This window comes from Nicotiana sylvestris, chromosome 9, assembly GCF_000393655.2.
Source record: "Nicotiana sylvestris chromosome 9, ASM39365v2, whole genome shotgun sequence".
NCBI classification, from domain to species: domain Eukaryota; kingdom Viridiplantae; phylum Streptophyta; class Magnoliopsida; order Solanales; family Solanaceae; genus Nicotiana; species Nicotiana sylvestris.
The window spans coordinates 17,321,082-17,341,964 of record NC_091065.1 but is presented as its reverse complement, the minus strand read 5'-3'; the positions used below and the strand labels follow the sequence as shown (position 1 = coordinate 17,341,964).

General features: G+C 32.7%; 1 protein-coding gene across 1 annotated transcript; it reads right to left on the bottom strand.

Annotated features, from left to right (window-relative positions):
• Window positions 1-177: 177 nt before the first annotated feature.
• LOC104217672 (uncharacterized) lies at window positions 178-18,331 on the bottom strand. Its single transcript, XM_070156338.1, has 11 exons — window positions 18,243-18,331; window positions 18,053-18,095; window positions 17,202-17,262; window positions 7,378-7,521; window positions 7,020-7,299; window positions 6,797-6,884; window positions 4,079-4,163; window positions 3,466-3,988; window positions 3,232-3,377; window positions 1,666-1,726; window positions 178-371 (listed from the first exon to the last, which is right to left on the bottom strand). Exons 4-7 carry the CDS (start codon window positions 7,519-7,521, stop codon window positions 4,109-4,111), a joined length of 567 nt encoding a protein of 188 aa, XP_070012439.1. The 5' UTR covers window positions 17,202-17,262; window positions 18,053-18,095; window positions 18,243-18,331; the 3' UTR covers window positions 178-371; window positions 1,666-1,726; window positions 3,232-3,377; window positions 3,466-3,988; window positions 4,079-4,108.
• Window positions 18,332-20,883: the final 2,552 nt, after the last annotated feature.

Below are 20,883 nucleotides of genomic sequence, written 5' to 3'. Positions count from 1 at the left end.
TTTGGATTTAAAGGACATGGATTATTAGATTCTGTTAAAGGTCCAAAATGCCCTTAAACAAAAATTAAAAGACAGGTAAGCAGACATGTCCAAAACCAGCTCTTCTAATATACTAGGATAGTGTAGCCCGTGCCAGCACGGGCCCAACGTTATTTAACTCAAAATTTAATGATGCAAGTATGGAATCTAGTAGATAATATTTTATGTTAAGTGGTACACACTTAATTTACATATATGCGTTCACAAGAGCATTACATTAAGGGATGTCTAAAGTGCCACAACAGTTACAACATGTATGATACAATTATTTACATATGCGGTCTTTGGTCTTTTTTCTGATCCTTTTCCTGTTAGTTCTTCGCCAAAAATATCTGCAAACAAATAAACGTGTTATAAATTAAAAGGTTACAACGAAGATTACATGCTTGTAATTTCAGGTAAGCAACATAAAAAAGTACTTGTTTAATAGTAGCAGCATATATGAAACAGAAAATAATTGAAACAGAAAAGCAGTCACGATAAACTTTGTAGCTTAAACATTTAAATTTATGTCTAAGAAAGATCAATTTAAATCATTGGTGATTTAAGTGTGGCCATAAAAGCAAAAGAAAACAGAACATCAAAACGAATCTGACATGTTGAAGTGTTTTTGAATCGACGAAAGCCACAAAAAAGAGTTAAAGACAGCAGATGTAATGCTCTGTAAACAACATCAGTAATGTAATTCGGTTAAGCTTGCTTTAACAAAACCAAGTAGGCTAGGTAAAGGTTAGCACATAGTCAAGCATATTATGTCTTTGATTCCATTGTTTATGTTCTGATGTGAAATATGGACTAAGAAGGCCTCTTTGCATATAGCCAAGGTTGTTCGTTTTTGCCCCTACAGACTTGGAGGAACTAAGAAAGCCTTTTTGCACAAAATTTGTCAGCTGGAATTAAGTACGTTCTACAAGATCGTAACTGCAACGAAATAAAAATTAAGTTCAAGCATGGAAAAGATCTTATTAGAGCACACAATCTCAATTCCAATAATAGATTTATTTGTGAAAATCATATTCAAATAACAATTCATGGCACAACTTGTATAGTATTAGCTTTCAACAAAAATTCATTCCACATTCTATCAGAGTCTGTAAGAACTACATCGAAGGACCAAAAAAAAAAACTACTCAATTCATCAAATAGTCATTTGAATGACAGGGAAAAATTAGAGGAGAACTACAATGAAAGAAACCATAGTAACAGAGAAACCATTAAAAAAATAGAGATAATTTGGATCTCCTAAATTAGCCAGAACTTAAGCATACTACTTTAATAACATCAATAGTTAAGGGTACCGTTATATGTTAACTAAGGAAAGTCGAGCAACAACAGGTAAATGAAATATACTAACTTTAAGCTTTGAATAGCCCAGTCGCCACACCAAGAACATTAGCATAGCCCTATGGGCATGCAAAAATTTTTTTTAATTGAAATGCATAAATCAGCAAAATTTGAACAGAGGAAGATGAAATATTATGGAAGACGGGAAAAGATAACGAACAAAGAGCAAGAAAATGGCCAATATATGTATACTCAGATGCAGCGTTAAAACCACTTTGTATTAAGTATTGTGAAAAGGCTGACATATTCTCGGATAACATTTTAAAGAAAGTGAAATTGTACCTCTGAGTACCCAAGAAAAGCTGCTCCAGAAGGATTGACCAACCAAAAAACAGAGCACGAACTGAAACAGAGAAGAGAAAGAAAGATATTAAACAATATATTAAAAGAGTCATATTACTTTGTACAACGTTTCCATCAAGTTCTATTTACTCTGTCATAATAATGCTATCCTTTTCGGTTTTTCCAAAAATAGGTACTCATATTAAAGAGGAAAGTTCATCCCTCAACATTTAAACTGGTGCCAAATACATATTACATTATATTGTTTCAAACTTAACGTGACACCTTACCAACTAACATTTGAAACATTATGTTTAACACTTCCAAACAGATCCACCAAATTGCATAAGACAATCTATCCGAACATCTCACTCTCAATAACAACAAAATACGTATCTTTAATGGGACATATCCATGGGGACTTTAATTTAGTAGCCATATTAGTTATTACTTAGTTGTTGAAGAAATAGAAGATATCATTATTTACGGAGAAAAAGTTGAGAAAGGAAATTCATGATTTAGCATAAATGCACAACTCAGGCAGATCAACAAGTGGAGCAGCTATCCACAAGAGAGTATTCTTGTGGGATGTTAGCTGGTTCATTGGAGCCGGCATAGAGGTGGATAACACTAAATATGATATTTTTCTTGCATTGTGATAACTCGACTTACCTCCCAAAGAGAGCTTTAGCGGCACATACATTACATGGTGACATAAAATGGTTATTTAAGTGATTTGTCAGTATATAAAAAATCAAGGAGAATAGATATCTCATCAGGCATTTCAAAATTTTATGAGACCAAAAAGGAAGCCAAAATTTAATCAGGAAACTTATGCAGCAAAAAAATATCTCGACTCCTTTACTTGCATATTCCTCACTATTTAACATCAAATTTTTATTCTTTGTTATTCTTCACCCATTACTTTGTTGAGCACTAACAATTATTTTATAACTGTACAGGTATATTTTGGTGAAGAACTACTAAGAAGCAAGCTAAGAAGAAGATTAGATACAGCAGAAAAAATGCATCACCATTTGTCAATGTGTAAATAGTATAAAATGTAAATAATTCTCCCATATATGATATAAAGAATATGACACACATGCATCTAATAATATGATACTGTTACGTACGTAAATAATGTATTATTTGCCAACCAGACAACATTCAAGAGTGGATATTTTGTTCCAAATAAATAATACCTTGCTATTAACATATGATGTTGTGTACCTACTTTTGAAGTCAATACTAATAGCACCTACAGTACATTGCTATATTAGTTTATCCGCTTTTATCTCAACTTTTTTTAGACTGATAACATTTATCCACTATTATTTCTACTTATGCCATCCGTGGAAAAAGTTCGAAATCTTAGCTCATAGAATTTTTATTAAGACTTATAGTTAAAGTTCTATAAGCAGTCGCCATACCAGAAGGACTTGATAGCTTGATAGTTGGGTCTAAAATAGCATAGAAAGGGGCGGGCTTGCAAAGTAATTTGAACTGGACCATACATTCTATAATATTGATCTTATTAGTAGATTTGTAATCAAGAATACTAACCTCGTGTCGATGCGACATATTCCGAGTAGAGGAATATCCAGAAAGCAGTCGTAAAAGTGAGCTTAACCGTATTCAAAAGCAACAGCAAGTTGTGGCTTTACTTGCATCCCAAAATAGTAGCAAAAGATGTTTCACTGGCAAAAATGCTAACAAACGATAGTCGTTTAAGGTATTTGTTTTTTCTACAAAGTTGAATCTCATATTAAATTTAGAAGGAACAGAAATTACAAATACCTCTCAGCAATTTTTCGGAGGGGAAATTTTCATTTCCGCCTTACATTTGTAGGAATCGTTGCCTTTGGTTGTTATGTGTGGGCGCTCTTGCTTCTCTGGGGCAGCGGGTTCAATTTTTTGTTTACTTCCTTCCGCAACATCCTTGATGGTGTCCGACATTTGTGAGACAACCGAATTACTTTTATCTATGAAATACAAAATAACTAACTTTCCTGCCTCATTATTTCTTGTAAACAACTTTTTTATTTGAATCTTGAAGATCTTGCCAGTCAGTAGCTTTTGTGCGTTCGCAAGAGGCAACAGTCCTTTCTGTAAAAATGAAATTAGTTATTTATATTTGAGAGGGGGCTCAACTGGTAGAAAATAGTTATTTGTGGTTTTTCGAAATTGACAATGCATCTTGACATTGCAGATATTATAAATCTCTTCCGAAGTGAGAAGCAATATTTTTTCTGCATACTCGTCGACAATAGTTGTTGTTGCAGAACCGCTATGATCTGTGAGCGTCATTTCAAATTGGCACCTAGTTGTAAGATAAAATGATTGGTTAATTAAAAAGATGGTGAATGTAGAATGTTAAATATAAACAGTTATGTGAAAGTTGCATGTATACCTGGGAACCAATTGGGTAGCTTGACAGCAATTAGTGCAATAGAACTTTCTCCGTGAGATAACTCGTGTGAAGTGTTGTTTGCAGTCTGAACAAGTAGGATACAAAATCGTTGGTTCTCATTTTGTAGTGCGACTTCAGCATGTATGTAGAATATTTGACCCAGAGTGTGAATTTCGTTGGTTTTTTGCAGTATAAAATAGAACAAAATTGTTAAATCACTATCTTAAATCAACATGGGAATGTCAATGCTTAAGCAGCATAAATGAGCATCAATTACAACATTTAAATATTAGACATGATTAAAAAATGAACACATATTGGTATCTTAATGTGTAGAAATTTCTATAATGCAATCAGTTTCGAAGAAAACAGATATTTCCTGAGGTCTTGACTATTGGTCCCTAACAAAAGCTTCTAAAGCAAAATAGTTTGAACTATCATATGTTGTCGAAGAGCCAATAAGTCTCAAATCTAGAATAGATGGTAGAATTGCTTTATGCTTATTAAAAGAGAAATAGATATAATTCACAACTTATTGTAGCAATGATCCAATTAGTTTCAACATAAAGATGTTTTGAATAAGTTTTGATATTGCGATGTAACCAGAACCCAAAAACACAAAGAAGGAAACTGCAAAAACCAACACGTATCATCAAAATCGCATCACCAAGAAACTCTGAAGAATTCACATATATGATAAAAAACCCAAAAACCAAAGAGCAAATAAAAAAATTGTAGATATCAAGTAAAAGCTAGTGGCCAGAGTGAAGAAGAAACTTAAGGAAAAGCTGGAATGGCGACATGTGTTTTATGTCATTTCTAAAAAGCTCGAGGGTATATTAGTCCTTTCGCGCCAATTCTTACAAATTTACTATACATGTGGCTTAGTTTTTCTATACAAAATGCTACGTGTAAGTTTTAAATGAGCCCAAGTGAGTTTTACATAGACAACATATTAGGTTTCCTCCATTTTGTTTGCACTTTCAGATTTTCGTTGCTTCTTAGAGACATCTTCATCTTCCTCAAATTGCTTCTACCTGCAGGTTTGTTTTTATTCAATTTTGCTCATGTTTTTTGCTATGCATCTGATAAATGTTTAGTGTCTTTTTCAAAATGCATGAGAGCAATCTAGTCATTTAGCATCACTTTTGTTGTATCATACATATACGTGGCTTTATTTGCCTACCCATGAGTATACCTGTAATTGTTATATGACTCGAGGTGTACATCTCTTCTCTTTAACATCTTAATTCCCTTTTACAAGAATATTTAATAGAGATGTTCGTAACATTGATATGCTACTTTCTTATATTAGATCTTTCAGCATTGGTAATATTTGCACATTTGAAATACAATAGTTTATAAGCATGTTTGTGATATACAAACTTTTAGTACTTAGGAATCCACAATTGCATGAATACTTTGAATAGAATTTCTATAAGCTACTTATTAGCTTTTCTTCAAAGACATTCAAATGTTTAACTCTAATTTCTTTTAATTAAAAGCTAGTATATATAAGATTCATCAATTTGATACAATTTGTGCAATAACTACTACATCTTAAATTCCTAATAAGAGGGAGATTATATTGGCTATAATTTGAGATAGGTTATCTATTTGTTCAGAAACATATAAAATTAGAGGAGACAAAGTCGCTCTTCTTTATGCAACTTTCTAATTACATGAATATTTTGGTCAATATTAATCCAAAGTATTGAATGGAAAAAAACATATTTTTGAAATATAGTTTGGTTTAAAATCCAATAGCTAAACATGACATCAAAAGGATCGATTTTTTTAGTAAACCCGGATGAGTTAATAGTAGGTAAAATTTTTTAAATATAATCATAATTTTTGAAACACTACCTTTATTAAAGAACAACTACGGGTAAATTAGAAAGTCATTGTTAAAGAGAAAAATAAGCAACTACATATTTAATTATGTTATATTTCTACATTTGAAGGCAATATATTTTTCTCTGAATAACTCTTAGCAACAATCTAATTCTTTGACGCATATAACATTAAATAATTTTTAAGTTAGCTTTTAATAGCTTCTTTCTAATTAGTGATTTTGCCATAACTAAAATTTCTTTGTTTGGATCATTGCTTCTAACTTTATTGAAGAACAAATAAAGATTTTTAAAATGTTAAAGGCCGATGATATGGTTTTTAGACTCTTTGATTGGTGTGTACTTTTAGCCACCAAACATCGTCACTCTATGCAGCTATCCCAACAATTGTTGATATATAAATCAAAATAAACTGAAAGTTTGAAGTTAATTTTGGAAAAGCATAAATTACTTGCAAAAAAGCTGAGCCAAATTAAAATTTACAAAATCAAAAGCGCAATATGATATCAATCCTAATTTTACTTAGATTCTTATAGCAAGAGAAACAACAAGATAAGAACTTTGCATTGTTGAGAATATATTTAAAGATATGATCAAATATTATTAGTAGTAAAAAGCTTAAACCATAATAATTCCAGGAATGCGTAGTAGATCTAAGTATGCTTTGAAAGATTATAATTGCAGCAAAGCCAAAATTGAATTGAAGCATGAAAAGCATCCTTTAAAAGGGTACAATCTCAACTTGAATTTCGGTTTCAGTTATTGTGGGCTATTGTTAGACAATATACGAAAAGTGACACATTACATCATACTTGAATCAGCAGTTGCTAGTTGGATCCAATAAAACAGGTTTATGTATACTTACTGATCATCCATGATGATAAAATCTTGAATTCTCCGCCCATTTGAAGCATAGGTTGAGGGACTTGTGTTGAGCACGATGGCAAGCACATCTTGCATTTAAAAAGAACGATGAATAAGCTAATAGACAATAAAAATTGATATAGACAATAATCGTAATAATAACAATACTAATAAATGTGAATTTTAGGCAAACAAACAACATAAATAGATAAAGCTTCAATTACCGAATTCAGATCCTTCGGGTTGATATTCAAAGTTGTCAAATGGTGTAAGATTTAGGCGCGTTGGCGGAGGTAGTGGCTCTTCTGGAGGATTAACAGTTTCTATTGGCTCAACAATGGTACACTTATCAATTGTCCATGTAAATTTGTTAAGTGGATTTCCGTACATATAGTTTGATTCTTTGACTTGTGCAACTGACACCAAGTAAGTATAGAAAGGGCGAAACAGATCTGCAAAATGCATTATCTCCACATTGAATATAACGCATTCCACTTGATTTTCCTGTAACAAAATAAGGCACAATTAGGATAATATTAACTTAATTACTATTGGCAAACTTATGAATCCTTTAAAGATTACCTCTTCATCTTGCAAAACCATCAGCTGATATTTTTTCATTTTCTCTCTGTTGTCTCTAGGTCTGCCTTTATCAACTACTTGTATCTTGCAGGTCCATTCTTCCGTTTCTGGAGTAATCGCATTGATGTTGAATCTTTCTGCCATCTAGACATAATCGACAATCATAACGCATCACAATTATAATAATGAGCAAACGTAAGATTGTTAGAATGATTATAATACAAAATCAAAGAATCCAAAAAGTAAATAAGTTCTACATCACACTTACTATTAGGAATGATGGTCTAAGTTATGGAAAAAGCTTTTTCAATAATTTCATCATAAACTACATTATATGTGGAGTGATCATCATCATCGTCAGCTATAACCGGTCTAATTAATATCTTGACACAGTTAGAACCTTTAGCTCTTGATAAAGCAACGTACAATTGACTATGAGAAAATACAGGTTCTCGCAAATAAATGCCAACAAAATCTAATGTTTGGCCTTGAGCTTTATTTATAGTCGCGGCGAAACATAACCGTATCGAAAATCGTGTTCTTTTAAATTGAAGGGGTAGTTTTTCATCTTCTGATGTTAATAGCAGTATTTGCGGAATGAATACATGTGTATTTTTAAAATCACCACTGGATATTGTAGCACTAATAACATGAGATTTAAAGTCATTACATATTAATCGTGTCCCATTGCACAAACCGTCGCAGGGATTCAAATTTCTTAATAATATAATTGGACAATTTTTTTTAGACACAATTTATAAGGAGGTAAACCAGGAGGATTTAAAGTGTGCAAAAAGTCGTCATATTCACTTTGATCTTTTGGGTCAATTGTTTCATCGGTAGCTAAATAGACTTTTTCATCAGCTGAAAATTGAGCAATTAGCATATCATTTATTTCATCAACGAAGTCGTTCTTTGTAGTTAGTGTGAGCACGTGATTTTTGCTTTAATGAAAACTACTCCAAAATAAATCAAAAAATAAAATAAATTTCTTTTACTGTATAATTTTTGAATTTTTGCGTGGTGTTAAATACTTGTGTTATGTCTGTAAGTGTTTACATTGTTATAATAAAATGAAAAATTGCATGCATATAGGATTTAATTATGCATTTAAGAGATAATTTCAATAAAATCACAAAAAAAATATGCATTCGTTCTATTTTTAAATATGTTACTGTGTGATTAATGTTTTGACTATGTGTTAAATAGTTGTTATGAAATAATTAATATTTTTATGTAAGGTTAAAAATTGTTTTATAATGTTATTAGGATTTTTTTATTAATAATAAAATCAGAAAATAAAATAAAATAGAATGGGAAAATTGGACCTGGATTTAAAATCCAGGCCCAAATCGAATTACCCTTCCACAGCCCAATTCCAACACTCCCAGGTCCGGTCCAATTCAAAGCCAGAACCAAACGACGTCGTTTGGTCACCTCTCATCAAGGGCCGTTGGATTAAATCCAATCAACGGTCAAGATCCCCTGCCCTTACCCGCAACCCATAACCCGACCCAATGACCCGATTCAGTCCGACCCCAACTTTAAACCAAACGACGTCGTTTGGTTTAATGAATTAATCCTGGCCATCCATTCTACTTGATCCAACGGACGATACCAATCCACCCCACCCCTATATAAATCCCAAGCCTTTACCCGGCCCCTAACTGAACACCCCCCTCCTACACTGTTCATCATCGTCCCCCAAACCCCCACTCCTAACCCTAGCCGCCCTAGGATTCCACCGCCTGAAACCCGGCGGCATCAACGCCGCCGGTCACCAAAATAACACTCCAGAACCCCCTGAACCTCCTCTATCCAAATATGTTATCTGCTTGGTTCGAATCTCCCTGAAGGTTCTCGAATCTTCATTTGAAGATTCGAGCCAAGTTCAGATCTAAACCTAACAGTCCCAAATCGACACCATAGCTTCCCCTAGTCACCCTGAGTATGGATCTATTGTTTGTTTGGTTCGAATCAGTTCGGAACTTCTCGAATCTTCTTTTGAAGATTCGGACCAAACAAGAACAAACTCAGATCCGTTTCAAACTAACACCAAATGACCCCTAGGCCTCCCTCACCCTTGTGTCATGTTTGGTTCTTCTCGAATCTGACCAGAAATGGTTAAATCCCAAATCGAATTTTTAAGAACCCTAAAAATACCAAACTTTCGGATTCTGTTCAGATTAAGTAAAGATTGAGGTTCAATCGACCTTAGTCGAAGTATTTTCAGTGGAAAATACTTCGACTAAGGTCTGTTTGATTTCAAACAAAAATCCAAATCCAAGTTGAGTTCGAGTCGGATTAAAATTGAAGATTCAAAGGTATTTTTTCTATTATTTTGTGTATTCTACGTGTGTTGTTGTTTGTCTTAATAGCTTGTTAATTTTTCATGATTTTATTTGATTAATTCTGTCACCTTTGTCTCATGCCCGTCTATATGGTCAAATATGAAACTGTTTCAGTTGGTTGTGATTGTTCATAATGTAAGTAATCGACTCGATTAAGTTCGTCGATTAGTTATATTATGAATTCTCACTTATGATAATGCTAATAAAAAAAACAGTCTGCTTCTATTGTTTTAGACCAATTATGGACAATTGTTGTAGATAATCAGTTTAAATTAATACTCGTCAGTTAAATCACCCTTATTTACATTTATATGAATCTGTCAAAATAAGTGTTGTATATATGTTATTGTCTGAACATTAAAGTTTCAGGGCATTGTCAGTATTGACAATGATCCTGTGTTTGTTTGATTTATTGTTCAAAGTTAAAGCTCAGTTACTGAACTCAGTGTAATATGTTGCTATAATGATTGTTTCTGAATTCAGTATGATTCTATCAATGTTTGATTGAATGTAATTGTGTTAGGAGTTACCCTTTTTAATCAGAATTCAGTCCAAACTTTAGGATTGGTTATAGCTGCTTAAACAGATTGTAAAATCTGTACTGTGAAATTCTGAGTTTAAAGGCAGTAATAACAGAATTACAGTAGGATTTCTGGGGTATTTTTTGGGATAAAACAATGAGGGAAATATGATATAATAGTGGGCTGATAATGGAGTGTTAATGGCTATATTTAAGTAATAAAGGGGGAACAAGGAATAATGGGGCTGCTGAAAATCATGTTAGGATCACATAAAGTATTAAAAAGTAGTTTTAATGGAAACTTTCTAATTTTTAAAGGGATAAAGGGTCCAGCCACCATGACAAAGGTGCAACCAGCCCTGTATAAATACAGGAGCTGGACAGCTTAAAAGGGGCAGACTTTAAGAGATTTTGAAGAAAAAAAATCAGTTTTCAGAGAGAGAAAGAGTTTTTTCAGAAAAAAAAGAGCTTAGGGAGAGTTTTTTTCAGAGAATAGGGGCAGTTTTCAGAAGAAGAGAGTTTGAGAGATAGAGCTTAAGGCAGATTTTAGGAGATTGAAAGAGGAAAATCAAGCAGAAACAGAAATTTGAAAAGGAAGATAGAAAGAAAGGAAAACAGAGACACTAAAACAGAATTCTACATCGGAAATTAGTATTGAAGCTGATTCTGTGTTCTTGAAATTGAAAGTTTTCAGTCTGCTTTGTTCTAAACATCAAAAATCAGAAATATTACTCTTGGTATTGAATCTGTCCGGATTTGTTCGATCTCATTCTTCAGTTAAAAATCTGAAGTTTCTTAAAAGTTCTTTTACTGTGCATCTGGGCTCTTCGAATCCTATTCTTGTTCAGATTTGCTGTGTTATCGGTATATTCTACTGATTTTGTTACTGCTGCTACTGCTGAAATTTACTCCTCCTACCTTCATTTTCAGGTACATGTCTTTTAAATTTTATGTTGGAAAGAGATTCAACATGACAGATAAATAGAGTTTGAATTGTAATATTGTCATCTACTCATTTGAGTTCTTTAGTTGACAATTTCAGTTTTAGTTTCATGTTGGTTAACCAGTAGTGAGTTCGACTCGATGGCTACAAGTTAATTGTCTTATTTTGAAATTCATATAAAACTTTGTAATAATGTTATCCATGTCAAATTTCATTAGTTTAGTTATCTATGAGTTGTGTAAATAGGAAGCATGGCAGAAAGTTGGTTTTTATTTACACTTCATGGTATTGTTAGATAGGTATAGCATAATATGGCATTATCAAAGAAAATATGCTATTAGTTTATCTTGTTAGTTAATTAGTTGTTGTTTAAAAGCTAGATGATGATTAGTTGCAATTTGCCATCTTTTGGCATAACATTGGTTGTGTTCATAATTTATAGTTGAAAGATGCGTTAGTATAATCCGTATGTTCAAAAATGTCAAATATAGTAAGTAATATTGTACGCAATATCATTTTATTAAGTCAACAAGACTTGTTCTCTTTCTTAGTAATAAAGGGCTTAGGAACTTATACAATGTGAAAATTAATAGTTAGTAATAACTCACATAGATTGAGAATCAAATTGGTTTGATTATATCTATATCTATCCTAACTCAATCATAGGCATAACTAAGTAAATTAATTTCATCTATTAAGATTAAAACGAGTATATGAGAATAAGTTGAGTTGTATATACACAAATGGCAACACTTTAAATCAATGGTAATTAGAAATAGAATTTGCATTAAGTAAATAATGAAAATTCTTGGAAAATATTTCCTTCCTTTAGGAATCATTCATTTTCAGTTTCATATGTAATTTATTCCTTGGCATATATATATATATATATATATATATATATATATATATATATATATATATATGTCATATTTGTTTTAAAGATAGTATTAATCATATTTTTATTCTGTCCTTTGAATTTGAATAATTGGAATGAATATAATTTATATTCGGAAATTATAATCAATGGTCAACATTTAATAAATTGTGGGTTCTTTTCCAAAAAATTAAAGAGTATCTTAAAACGAGATTTCTCGTGATATAACAAACATTTTTGTGGAAATTCCATAATATCATTACAAATATGTTGTGCAATTAGGGATACGTTCGCGTACCCTGATTATACTTTTAAAAGCAAAATTTCGGATTATGCGTACGCGCAATTTCGAGCGAATATTTAATAAAAGGATTTTTCCAAAGGTGTTAAATCAATTTCATAAAAATCCGAGATGTACGGTTCACTATTCAAGAAAAACAATTATTCTTGATTCAACACAATCTCAAAAAAAAATGTGCTTAATAAATATATTGTCAAAAGTTATTGTGTACACGTGCGCGTGACACAATTCCGCATCTTTTCAATTTATAACACGAATATACGTACGCGTAATTCGATTCAAAGAAGGTTTCTCAATCACAATAAGTATAAGCGGTAGTAAAATCAGATAACATCAATATATTTAATAAAATCAAGATAATTAAGCCAAATAATAAAAACAGTTAAGCGACCGTGCTAGAACCACAGAATTCGGAAATGCCTAACACCTTCTTCCGGATTAACAGAATTCCTTACTCAGGATTTCTGGTTCGCAGAATAATAAACAGAGTCATATTCTCCTCGATTCAGGGATTGAAATTGGTGACTTGGGACGCCTTAAAATTCCCAGGTGGCGACTCTGAAAATAATTAAATAAATCCCGTTTCGACTGTCCTTTAATTGGAGAAAAACTCCCCACGCGCCCCGCGGGCGCGGCAAAAAGGAGGTGCGACAGTTAGAATTGCGCGAGAAGTAATAAAAGAAATATTTGAATGAGTTAAATATAAATCAGGATAAGTAACTTTAAATAGATGATTCAAGGAATCTTTTTCAGTGGTGAAAGGTATGATCAGAGGACGGGGAATTTCTATTTTGTTCTTATCATTTTTGTTTTCTTTTCCATTACCAATTCTCATCAAATATTCACAAAAAGCTGGGTCTGTTTTCGCACGCATATTTTCGGACAGTTGTAATTTTTCAAGTTGATGCCAAATTTCAGAACATAATAAGCTTTCACGAACAAAATCTTCCCTTTGTCCACCATGGACAACGGGAAGAGTTTGTCTAAAATTGCCACTGAATACAACAACCTTTCCGCCGAACAACATAGTTGTTTCCATTAAATCTCTAAGGAGCAAATCTAGTGCTTCAACCATTTCTTTTTTTGCCATTGAAATTTCGTCCCATACTATTAGTTTTGCATCTCGAATCAACGATGCCAGTGAACTTTGTTTGCTAATATTGTAACTAAAATTTCCATCAACATCAATAGGTATTTTAAATCGGAAATGAGCAGTTCGGCCTCCGAGAAGAAGTGAAGCAGCAACCCCTGAACTCGCAGTCACTAATGCTATAAATCCTCTATGTCGTACTGTAGCTAATAAGGCACGATATAAAAAGCTTTTTCCAGTTTCACCCGGACCATCAGTGAAGAATGCTCCGAGTTTATTGGAGAGTATTCTATCAAGGATTACATTGTAAGCTCTTTTTTGTTCAATGTTTAGTTTATATGGCAATAGTAAATCTTGTTTAGTAACGATAATATTCCTTTCAAAATGTACATCTTTAGCTTCTTTGGCTGTTGCAGATGGTTGAATTTTGCCCTGAGTTAGTTCAAATTCATTAATATCACGACTCATTGAATGAAGAATATAATTAATATGATTTAATACTTTGTGACGAATTTCTCGCGTATGCATGTTTGGGTATTTTTTGAAATCTTCAGATATCGGGATTTCAAATTTTTCCCACAACTCTCTTGGATTAGCGGGATTGCAATATACTAATAGTACACCAAATAAGTGTCTCAAACTGTGTGGCATTTGGTAACTTACTGCTTCTGACATGCATTCTATTAAATTATTATCGCAAAGTAATAATCCTCTTTTTTCCGCAGCTTCTCTAAACGTGCCACAAGTTATTCCGTTTACATTTCGCAAATTTTTATACGATTTTGGTCCTCTTACGTTCATTAAGAGCAATCTAAGATAGTATCTTTCTCATTCGGTTGGATGACATGTCACAACTCTACCAATAGCATATCCTTGTTGGCGACGCGACCACATCTTGTATGTTGTGGACCATACAAAATATTCTGGAAATTCCCGATATAATAAATTCAAAGTTATAGCATTTTCGTTTTCGCTATTCATTCTAAAAAATTCAGTTAACATTATTTTTTTAATCATAGGATTATTTACAATTCTACTAATATTGTCTGTATTTTTGAAGGAAACAATTTGTTGTCCATCAAGATGCAGTTGAAGATGGTATACATTTGGAATCATTTCACTGATAGGAAAAGCAAATATGCGCCACACAGCCTCAGGTGGTGACACCCACCTAGCAGATTGATATTCCTTTATTTCATCTACTTCTATATTCGTCTCATTAGGATGTATATGAAATGCAATTTTATCATGTCCTTTGCAAATATACTTGTAAATGTACTTAACAACTTTAATATCAGAGCAAATCTCCACATTTATATGACAATTAAATTTACTAAGTAAGAATGGATTGTAAGAAACAACCCATGAATTATCAAAAAGTTGTCCTCTAATTTCCACAGACTTTCCTGTATTTCGTCTTCTATAAATAGGGTATGAATTTTTTCCTTTAGTTGTCTGTTCAGCAAACTCTTTTGGAAATTTAAATTTACAATGACCGTTTTTTTTCTTCATACAGGGGCTTGTTGGATTTAATTGACCGCAAGGACCATGTAGCATATGTTGTGTAACAAGCTTAAATAAATCAGAATTTCTTTTAGGATCCGGTAATTCAGCGCAAATAAATTTATCATATGCCTCAGGGGTCAGTAGTTTGTATTTTTTATCGAGTATAATAAGAAAATGAGCATGTGGAAGTCCCCGTTTTTGGAATTCGACCGTGTACATAAATGCTGCAACTTTACCAAATATTTGTCTTTTTAGTATATCCTTTTTAAGCTCTTCTAGTTTTGCTCAAAATATTCGGCTAACTAAATCGGGTCTATTCTGAGCCTCATCTGTCGACAACAAGTTTTCTTGAATTTCAGGCTACGAAGGGTTACATGTTATAGTTAGAAATATATCGGGTATTCCAAAACGTTGCACTAATGCAATAACATCCATATACCGGCGGCGCATATCTCTTGGCCTTCTTGTGAAGCTAAGTGGAAGTATTCTGTTTTTACCTACCTGTGAGCCTTCTCTCTCACCGCGTCGCAAATGATCTAAAAGTCCCGCTAACACATCCATCCTGGATAAATCTTGATTGAAAAAAGCGAAATCTAATCTTTGAATTTCAACTTTTATCCATTCGTCTATAGCATATTGTTGAAATAATCATCCTGAATGTAAGATTATATTTTCATCATCTCTAATTTGGAGATGATAACAATAATATTCACGACAGGAAACTGTTTCTCTTTTTCGTTTGCCTTTTTGCATCACTTCAGCTTCCATGTCAAGGAATCCATCAATTGAAGTCATATTTGTTAGACATGGCAATTGTTCGTATTCACAATACGGATGTGTTCTGGAAGGGGTAGGTGAAGGCTTAACTTTTTGAATACCACAATGCCAACCATTTTGACCGTAAGGGAACAGTAATGGATATTGCAATGGGTCGTAACATCCGTAATAATAATTTACCAGTTGGCTTCTATTACTTTTTGTATATATTCGGATATGTGGTGTAGGGATGCAATTATTAGTATCTTGTTCTACCCATATTCCTGCCACTTTTGACGTAGTTGGTAGATTGTATATTCGTTGATCTAAACCAGCATCACACTTAAGCGCAATGTAGAAATCTAATAATTGTGGTATATTTATTAAGGATTTCAAAAACGTAGTATAAGGATTGGTTTTTAATATTTCCATTAAATTTTTCACAGTATCCTCGTTCAATTTATTGGAACATGCCATTCGATTGCTCACCTCATTTTCATTATCATAGAAATATAATTGTAGATTTTTTCCTTTTTCATTACTTGGTATCAGGTCATTCATGAAATGATACATTTGTCCTTGAACTCGAAATGTATAAATACCTTTATTCCCTTTCGCCAACTCTTTGTCATAACTTACTCCCAGGGATGTGAACGCAAATATATTATTGTATGTTCTTATGTAGGTTCGAAAATGCTTTGATTTTTCAGTATTTCCTAGACACAGAGTTCTTAACTCTTGTGGTACTTGATGTGAAATCAGCTTAATAGTGCCTTTGCGACAACATAATGCGGGTGGTTCGTATTCAAATTTTTTGGCTTCACAAAATTTGCATTTGGGAACAGTTTTTAACATAACATAATCAATTGATGGTTGAATTGTTATTAACTCTTCAGTATATTGTTTATGATTTGTATTAGATGTAGATCCTGGGATGCAACAATAACAAGTATAAGTATATAATTTTGATAGTTATAAATGCATATACGTATTTATACTTGTGTATACCATCAAGAAGTCATAGTCTAGCTGTCTAACCTGCTTCATATATTGAATATCCCACAAAAGGAAGATATTGCTCGCTTGAAATATTAGCACTCATAGAGGGTGATGCGATAACAGAGCTATTAATTAGCAAGCAAGCAGGAAGTTGTCGACCACTTGTTCCGTCCTTACTTGCTCGCGCTCGTGCTCGCACTAGGAGAGCCTCTTTTTTATCGTCTTGCATCATCTTGTATAATTCGCGTCGCCTAGCCTTCTTGTCAGCATATATTTTTTCACAACTTTCATTTTTATGATTTTTACTCGACATATTCACGCATTTATTTCCTGAAGGAGAAATGTCAAGTGCATACTTGCATTACTGAATATATTTTCAATATTGTCTAATATTTATATATGTTTATTATAATTTTTTAAAAGAACTCAAGCAAAAACTTACAATACCTAAAAATAAATCGCGAGATATTAGAAAATTTACCTTTCGGTTCAAGTGCCACTGAATAACAGAGGTAGAAAACAACCACAACGAATCACTAGAACTGCAATAATAAAGAAGATAAATTGAGAATCTGCATGCCTCTCAAATACATAGGGATAGTTTGTATTTTCAAGCATAACATAAAGCACATCCTAAATATCGGCATGAGCAACTTGCAATAATGCCCAACTTAGTAGCCAACCTCTGTCACTCCAGCCTTACGAGAAGACTTATATTGCTATTTATATATCCTACTAAAACAAATAAACACCAACCAACTATGAAAATATATATGTACAAGTGAATATATGAAATTAATAAAATTACTCGAATATGACTGATTGCGACATTTTGTTGGTATTTTCATCATACACCAGGATGTACACTTGCTCGATTCACTGCAGATTTCTCACTATGGGAGAATTTAACAGATAGTAATCCATATTTGCATTTACCCCCTTTAAAAGGGCTATCGAGTTCAAATTTTTTCTTCTCTCTTATTGATCATTTTTTTTTCCAGTCTCATATATTAGACCTGCGGTATAAGAGCATCCTTTTTATCAGCATCACTCTATATAATTCATGTTGCCTAGCCGTTTTACCGGTAGTATTTTTCAAACGTTTGATCCTTTTTATACTTACTCGAGAACAATGAAGTCCATTTTATTCGTTGAAAAATAAGGCTTCAAAAATACTAAATTAAAATTAAATCTAGATATATAGTAATATAAGTTGTGTGTTATTGACATACATCACAAACAAAAAATAAACTCTAGTAAACAGATAATATATATAAATAAACAATCTACTAAGAAGTTAAGGAAAAAAACCAATAGAAGTGCAGTGCTTACAGGATGATGCAGAGGAGACGGCTACCACAACCCAGAGTAAAAACTGAAACAAAGAACATGAAATAAAGATAAATTAACAACAACATCAATAATAAAAAAAAGTTGGGGAAAGGCCCAAAATAACATAAATGGATAAAACAAAGAAAGCAACAAAGAGAGACGAAAAAATCATCCGCCAAATCACACGTACCTAAAACACAAAGAGGAAAATTGCAAAAACCAACACATATCTTCGAAATCCCATCACCAAGAAACTTAGCAAAACTTACAGGTAAAACAAACCCTAGAATCAAAGAGAAAAGGGAGATATGTAAAAAGAAAAAGAAGCTAATTTTCAGAGAGATGAGGAAACTAAGTAGAAATTAGAAACATTAGCAATGATCGAGCAAAATAGTTTTAGATCAAAATCAAATTTTAACTTCTAAAAGGGATTATTACCTGGGTTCTATTTGCTTTCTCGGTGGGGAAAAAAACAGACTTTTACCAATTATCAAAACCCCAAATATTCCCCCAATTTCATCCATGAAAGCCCTAACTTTGAAATTTCCCGATGTTGTCTGAGTTGAAACAAATTGGAACAAAAAAAAGAGAAACAACACATAGAAAATAACAAAATTGATATTAAAGACTAAGAAATTTCCCTGAAAGTTCAAGAGATTTGAGAAGAAAACTGGACAACTCACAGGCCAACAAATGCCAAAACCAAAAAGAATTGAACCAGACTCAAATCTGAACTTCAGAAAGAAACTCTTACCTGATTTCGATCTTGTGATGGATCGTTTCTCTATGCCTTTTCTTGTGTGTGCTTAGCCAAGGAATATGTTTATGTTGAAAAAGAAGAAAAGCATACATCTGGAGTAGCAGAAAACCTACACGTATATCTGGGAAGAGCACCAAAGGGCACGTATATAGCTGATGAGAAATGACTGAAATGGCCTCAAGCTTGTTTCTAAGCATACATGTCAAAAAACTTTCTCTTCTAAAGAAGAGAAATATAGAAAAGAAAAATAGAGAAGATCTTAAACTTGTTATTATCGATACTAGTTCCAAGGATAGAATACTGTGTGGAGAGATTTTGCTATATCTTAAACATGCAAGTTTTCTAAGTATGTTTTTCTTCAATGGTTTTGAATTACCTTTCGGAAAGTGAATATTCCATGTTTATCAGTTCAAACCCACTGCTACAAAAAAATAGTGATTTCTGTACCGTATTATATAAACATGTACTATGTTTTACTAATATTTGGAAATGGGAGTTGAAGGGGACAAACACGGTTATAATTTGTTGTTCAAATTATTTTCGGAATTGTACTATAGAGTGTCGGACGTATTTGGTTGGCTCTTGCCATTTTTGGGCCTATTTAATTGGCTTTTAACACGTGTAGGCTCTTGCCACTTTTGGGCCTATTTAGTTGATTCTTTTATGTCTTTAAATATTTTGAATTATCAATAATTATGACTTATAATATTTTTGATGTAGCTTTCAAATATTAATTTTTATTTAAATTAAAAATTAAAAGTTTTATGTCTGATTTCGCAGTTAAAATTGAGAATTTTGATTTTCAAAATTAAAAATGCGTCAAATTAATTGGGACAAAGGGAGTATTTAGATTCTCCTATTATGCTTTGCCATGGTAAAGTTTCGACATGTTAGATGTGTTCTGCATTTGTTTTCGACTGTTGTTCTGATGCGAATCATCTGAGAGTTTTTGTTTCCTGTTTTCGTTTGCAATAACAAACTCATCTGAGAGTCCAGACAGTGAAAGAAGGAATATTTACATTTTCTTTATCAATACATAAAGGAAAATCTGAAGTACGTAGTATATTCATTTTTTTAATACATGTTTGGCCTTATTGTCTTAAAATTTCTGTATGCTCAATTTAATGTATGTTTTCCTCTCATTTGGCCTTGCTCCACTCCGCAACTTATTCCTGCCTAATTTTATGTTTTCTGTTGGTGGAAATTGTCGCATTCCATCTTTTGCTTGTTTAGTCATCTGGTGTTCACAAAAGTCATAATTTTGATATTACAGTAAATTTTATTTTGCATTGTATTCACTTTTTAGATGTTGAATAGAACTTAATTCATTTATCTCACTCATATACTGATCACGCCCAACTATGCCCTCTAAAAAGGACTCTGCGGACGTTACAAATATAACCCAAGTATTACGCCCAGGATCGAATCCACAGAGAGTTAACCTATCAATCACAATCTTTAGACCCACTAAACTCTTGAGAACCGATTTCCCAAACTTTTGAATCACAGTTGAATGTTTCTTTACTAACTAAGATTGCAAGTAAATAACAAGCTGTAAACTAAAATGCTAAGGTTGTAAACAATGATGAGAAAAAGCTAAGGTAAAGATTTCCCCTATTGATGGAATCCCTTCTGTTTATGCTTCATACGAATTTCCCAACACACCTCTATCAATCATGAACACTTTTCTTACCGTAAATCTCTCCCGAGTAATCACAGTAATATACTATTGCACTCTCCCGAGATACATTAGCTAGCTTTAATTAACACAGTTCACTTAAGATTGCACCCAAGACTTCGTTATCCCTAATCCCGCCTTTAAACCCGCAGTTATAGATTCCTCTTATACTTTAGGAGTGGTGTTATTCAACAATAACCTACATATGCACTCTCTCCCGAGTTATGCACACTAAATAGGCACAGCTAATTGAGGATCCTGTCAATTAACTACAACAAGAGCATAGTTGAATAAATAAAGATTGAAACTAGCAATTTGTATTCACATAAACAAGAAGTTCATCCCCCAATAGGTTCCATCAAAACCTTAGACAAAAGATTTAGCTACTCATAA

Coding starts and splice junctions, on each gene's coding strand:
- LOC104217672 (XM_070156338.1), bottom strand. CDS start 7,521: ATGGCAGAAAGATTCAACATCAATGCGATTACTCCAGAAACGGAAGAA. Junction 7,300..7,377: donor TGGTTTTGCAAGATGAAGAG/GTAATCTTTAAA, acceptor ATTTTGTTACAG/GAAAATCAAGTGGAATGCGT. Junction 6,885..7,019: donor ACCCGAAGGATCTGAATTCG/GTAATTGAAGCT, acceptor TTTAAATGCAAG/ATGTGCTTGCCATCGTGCTC.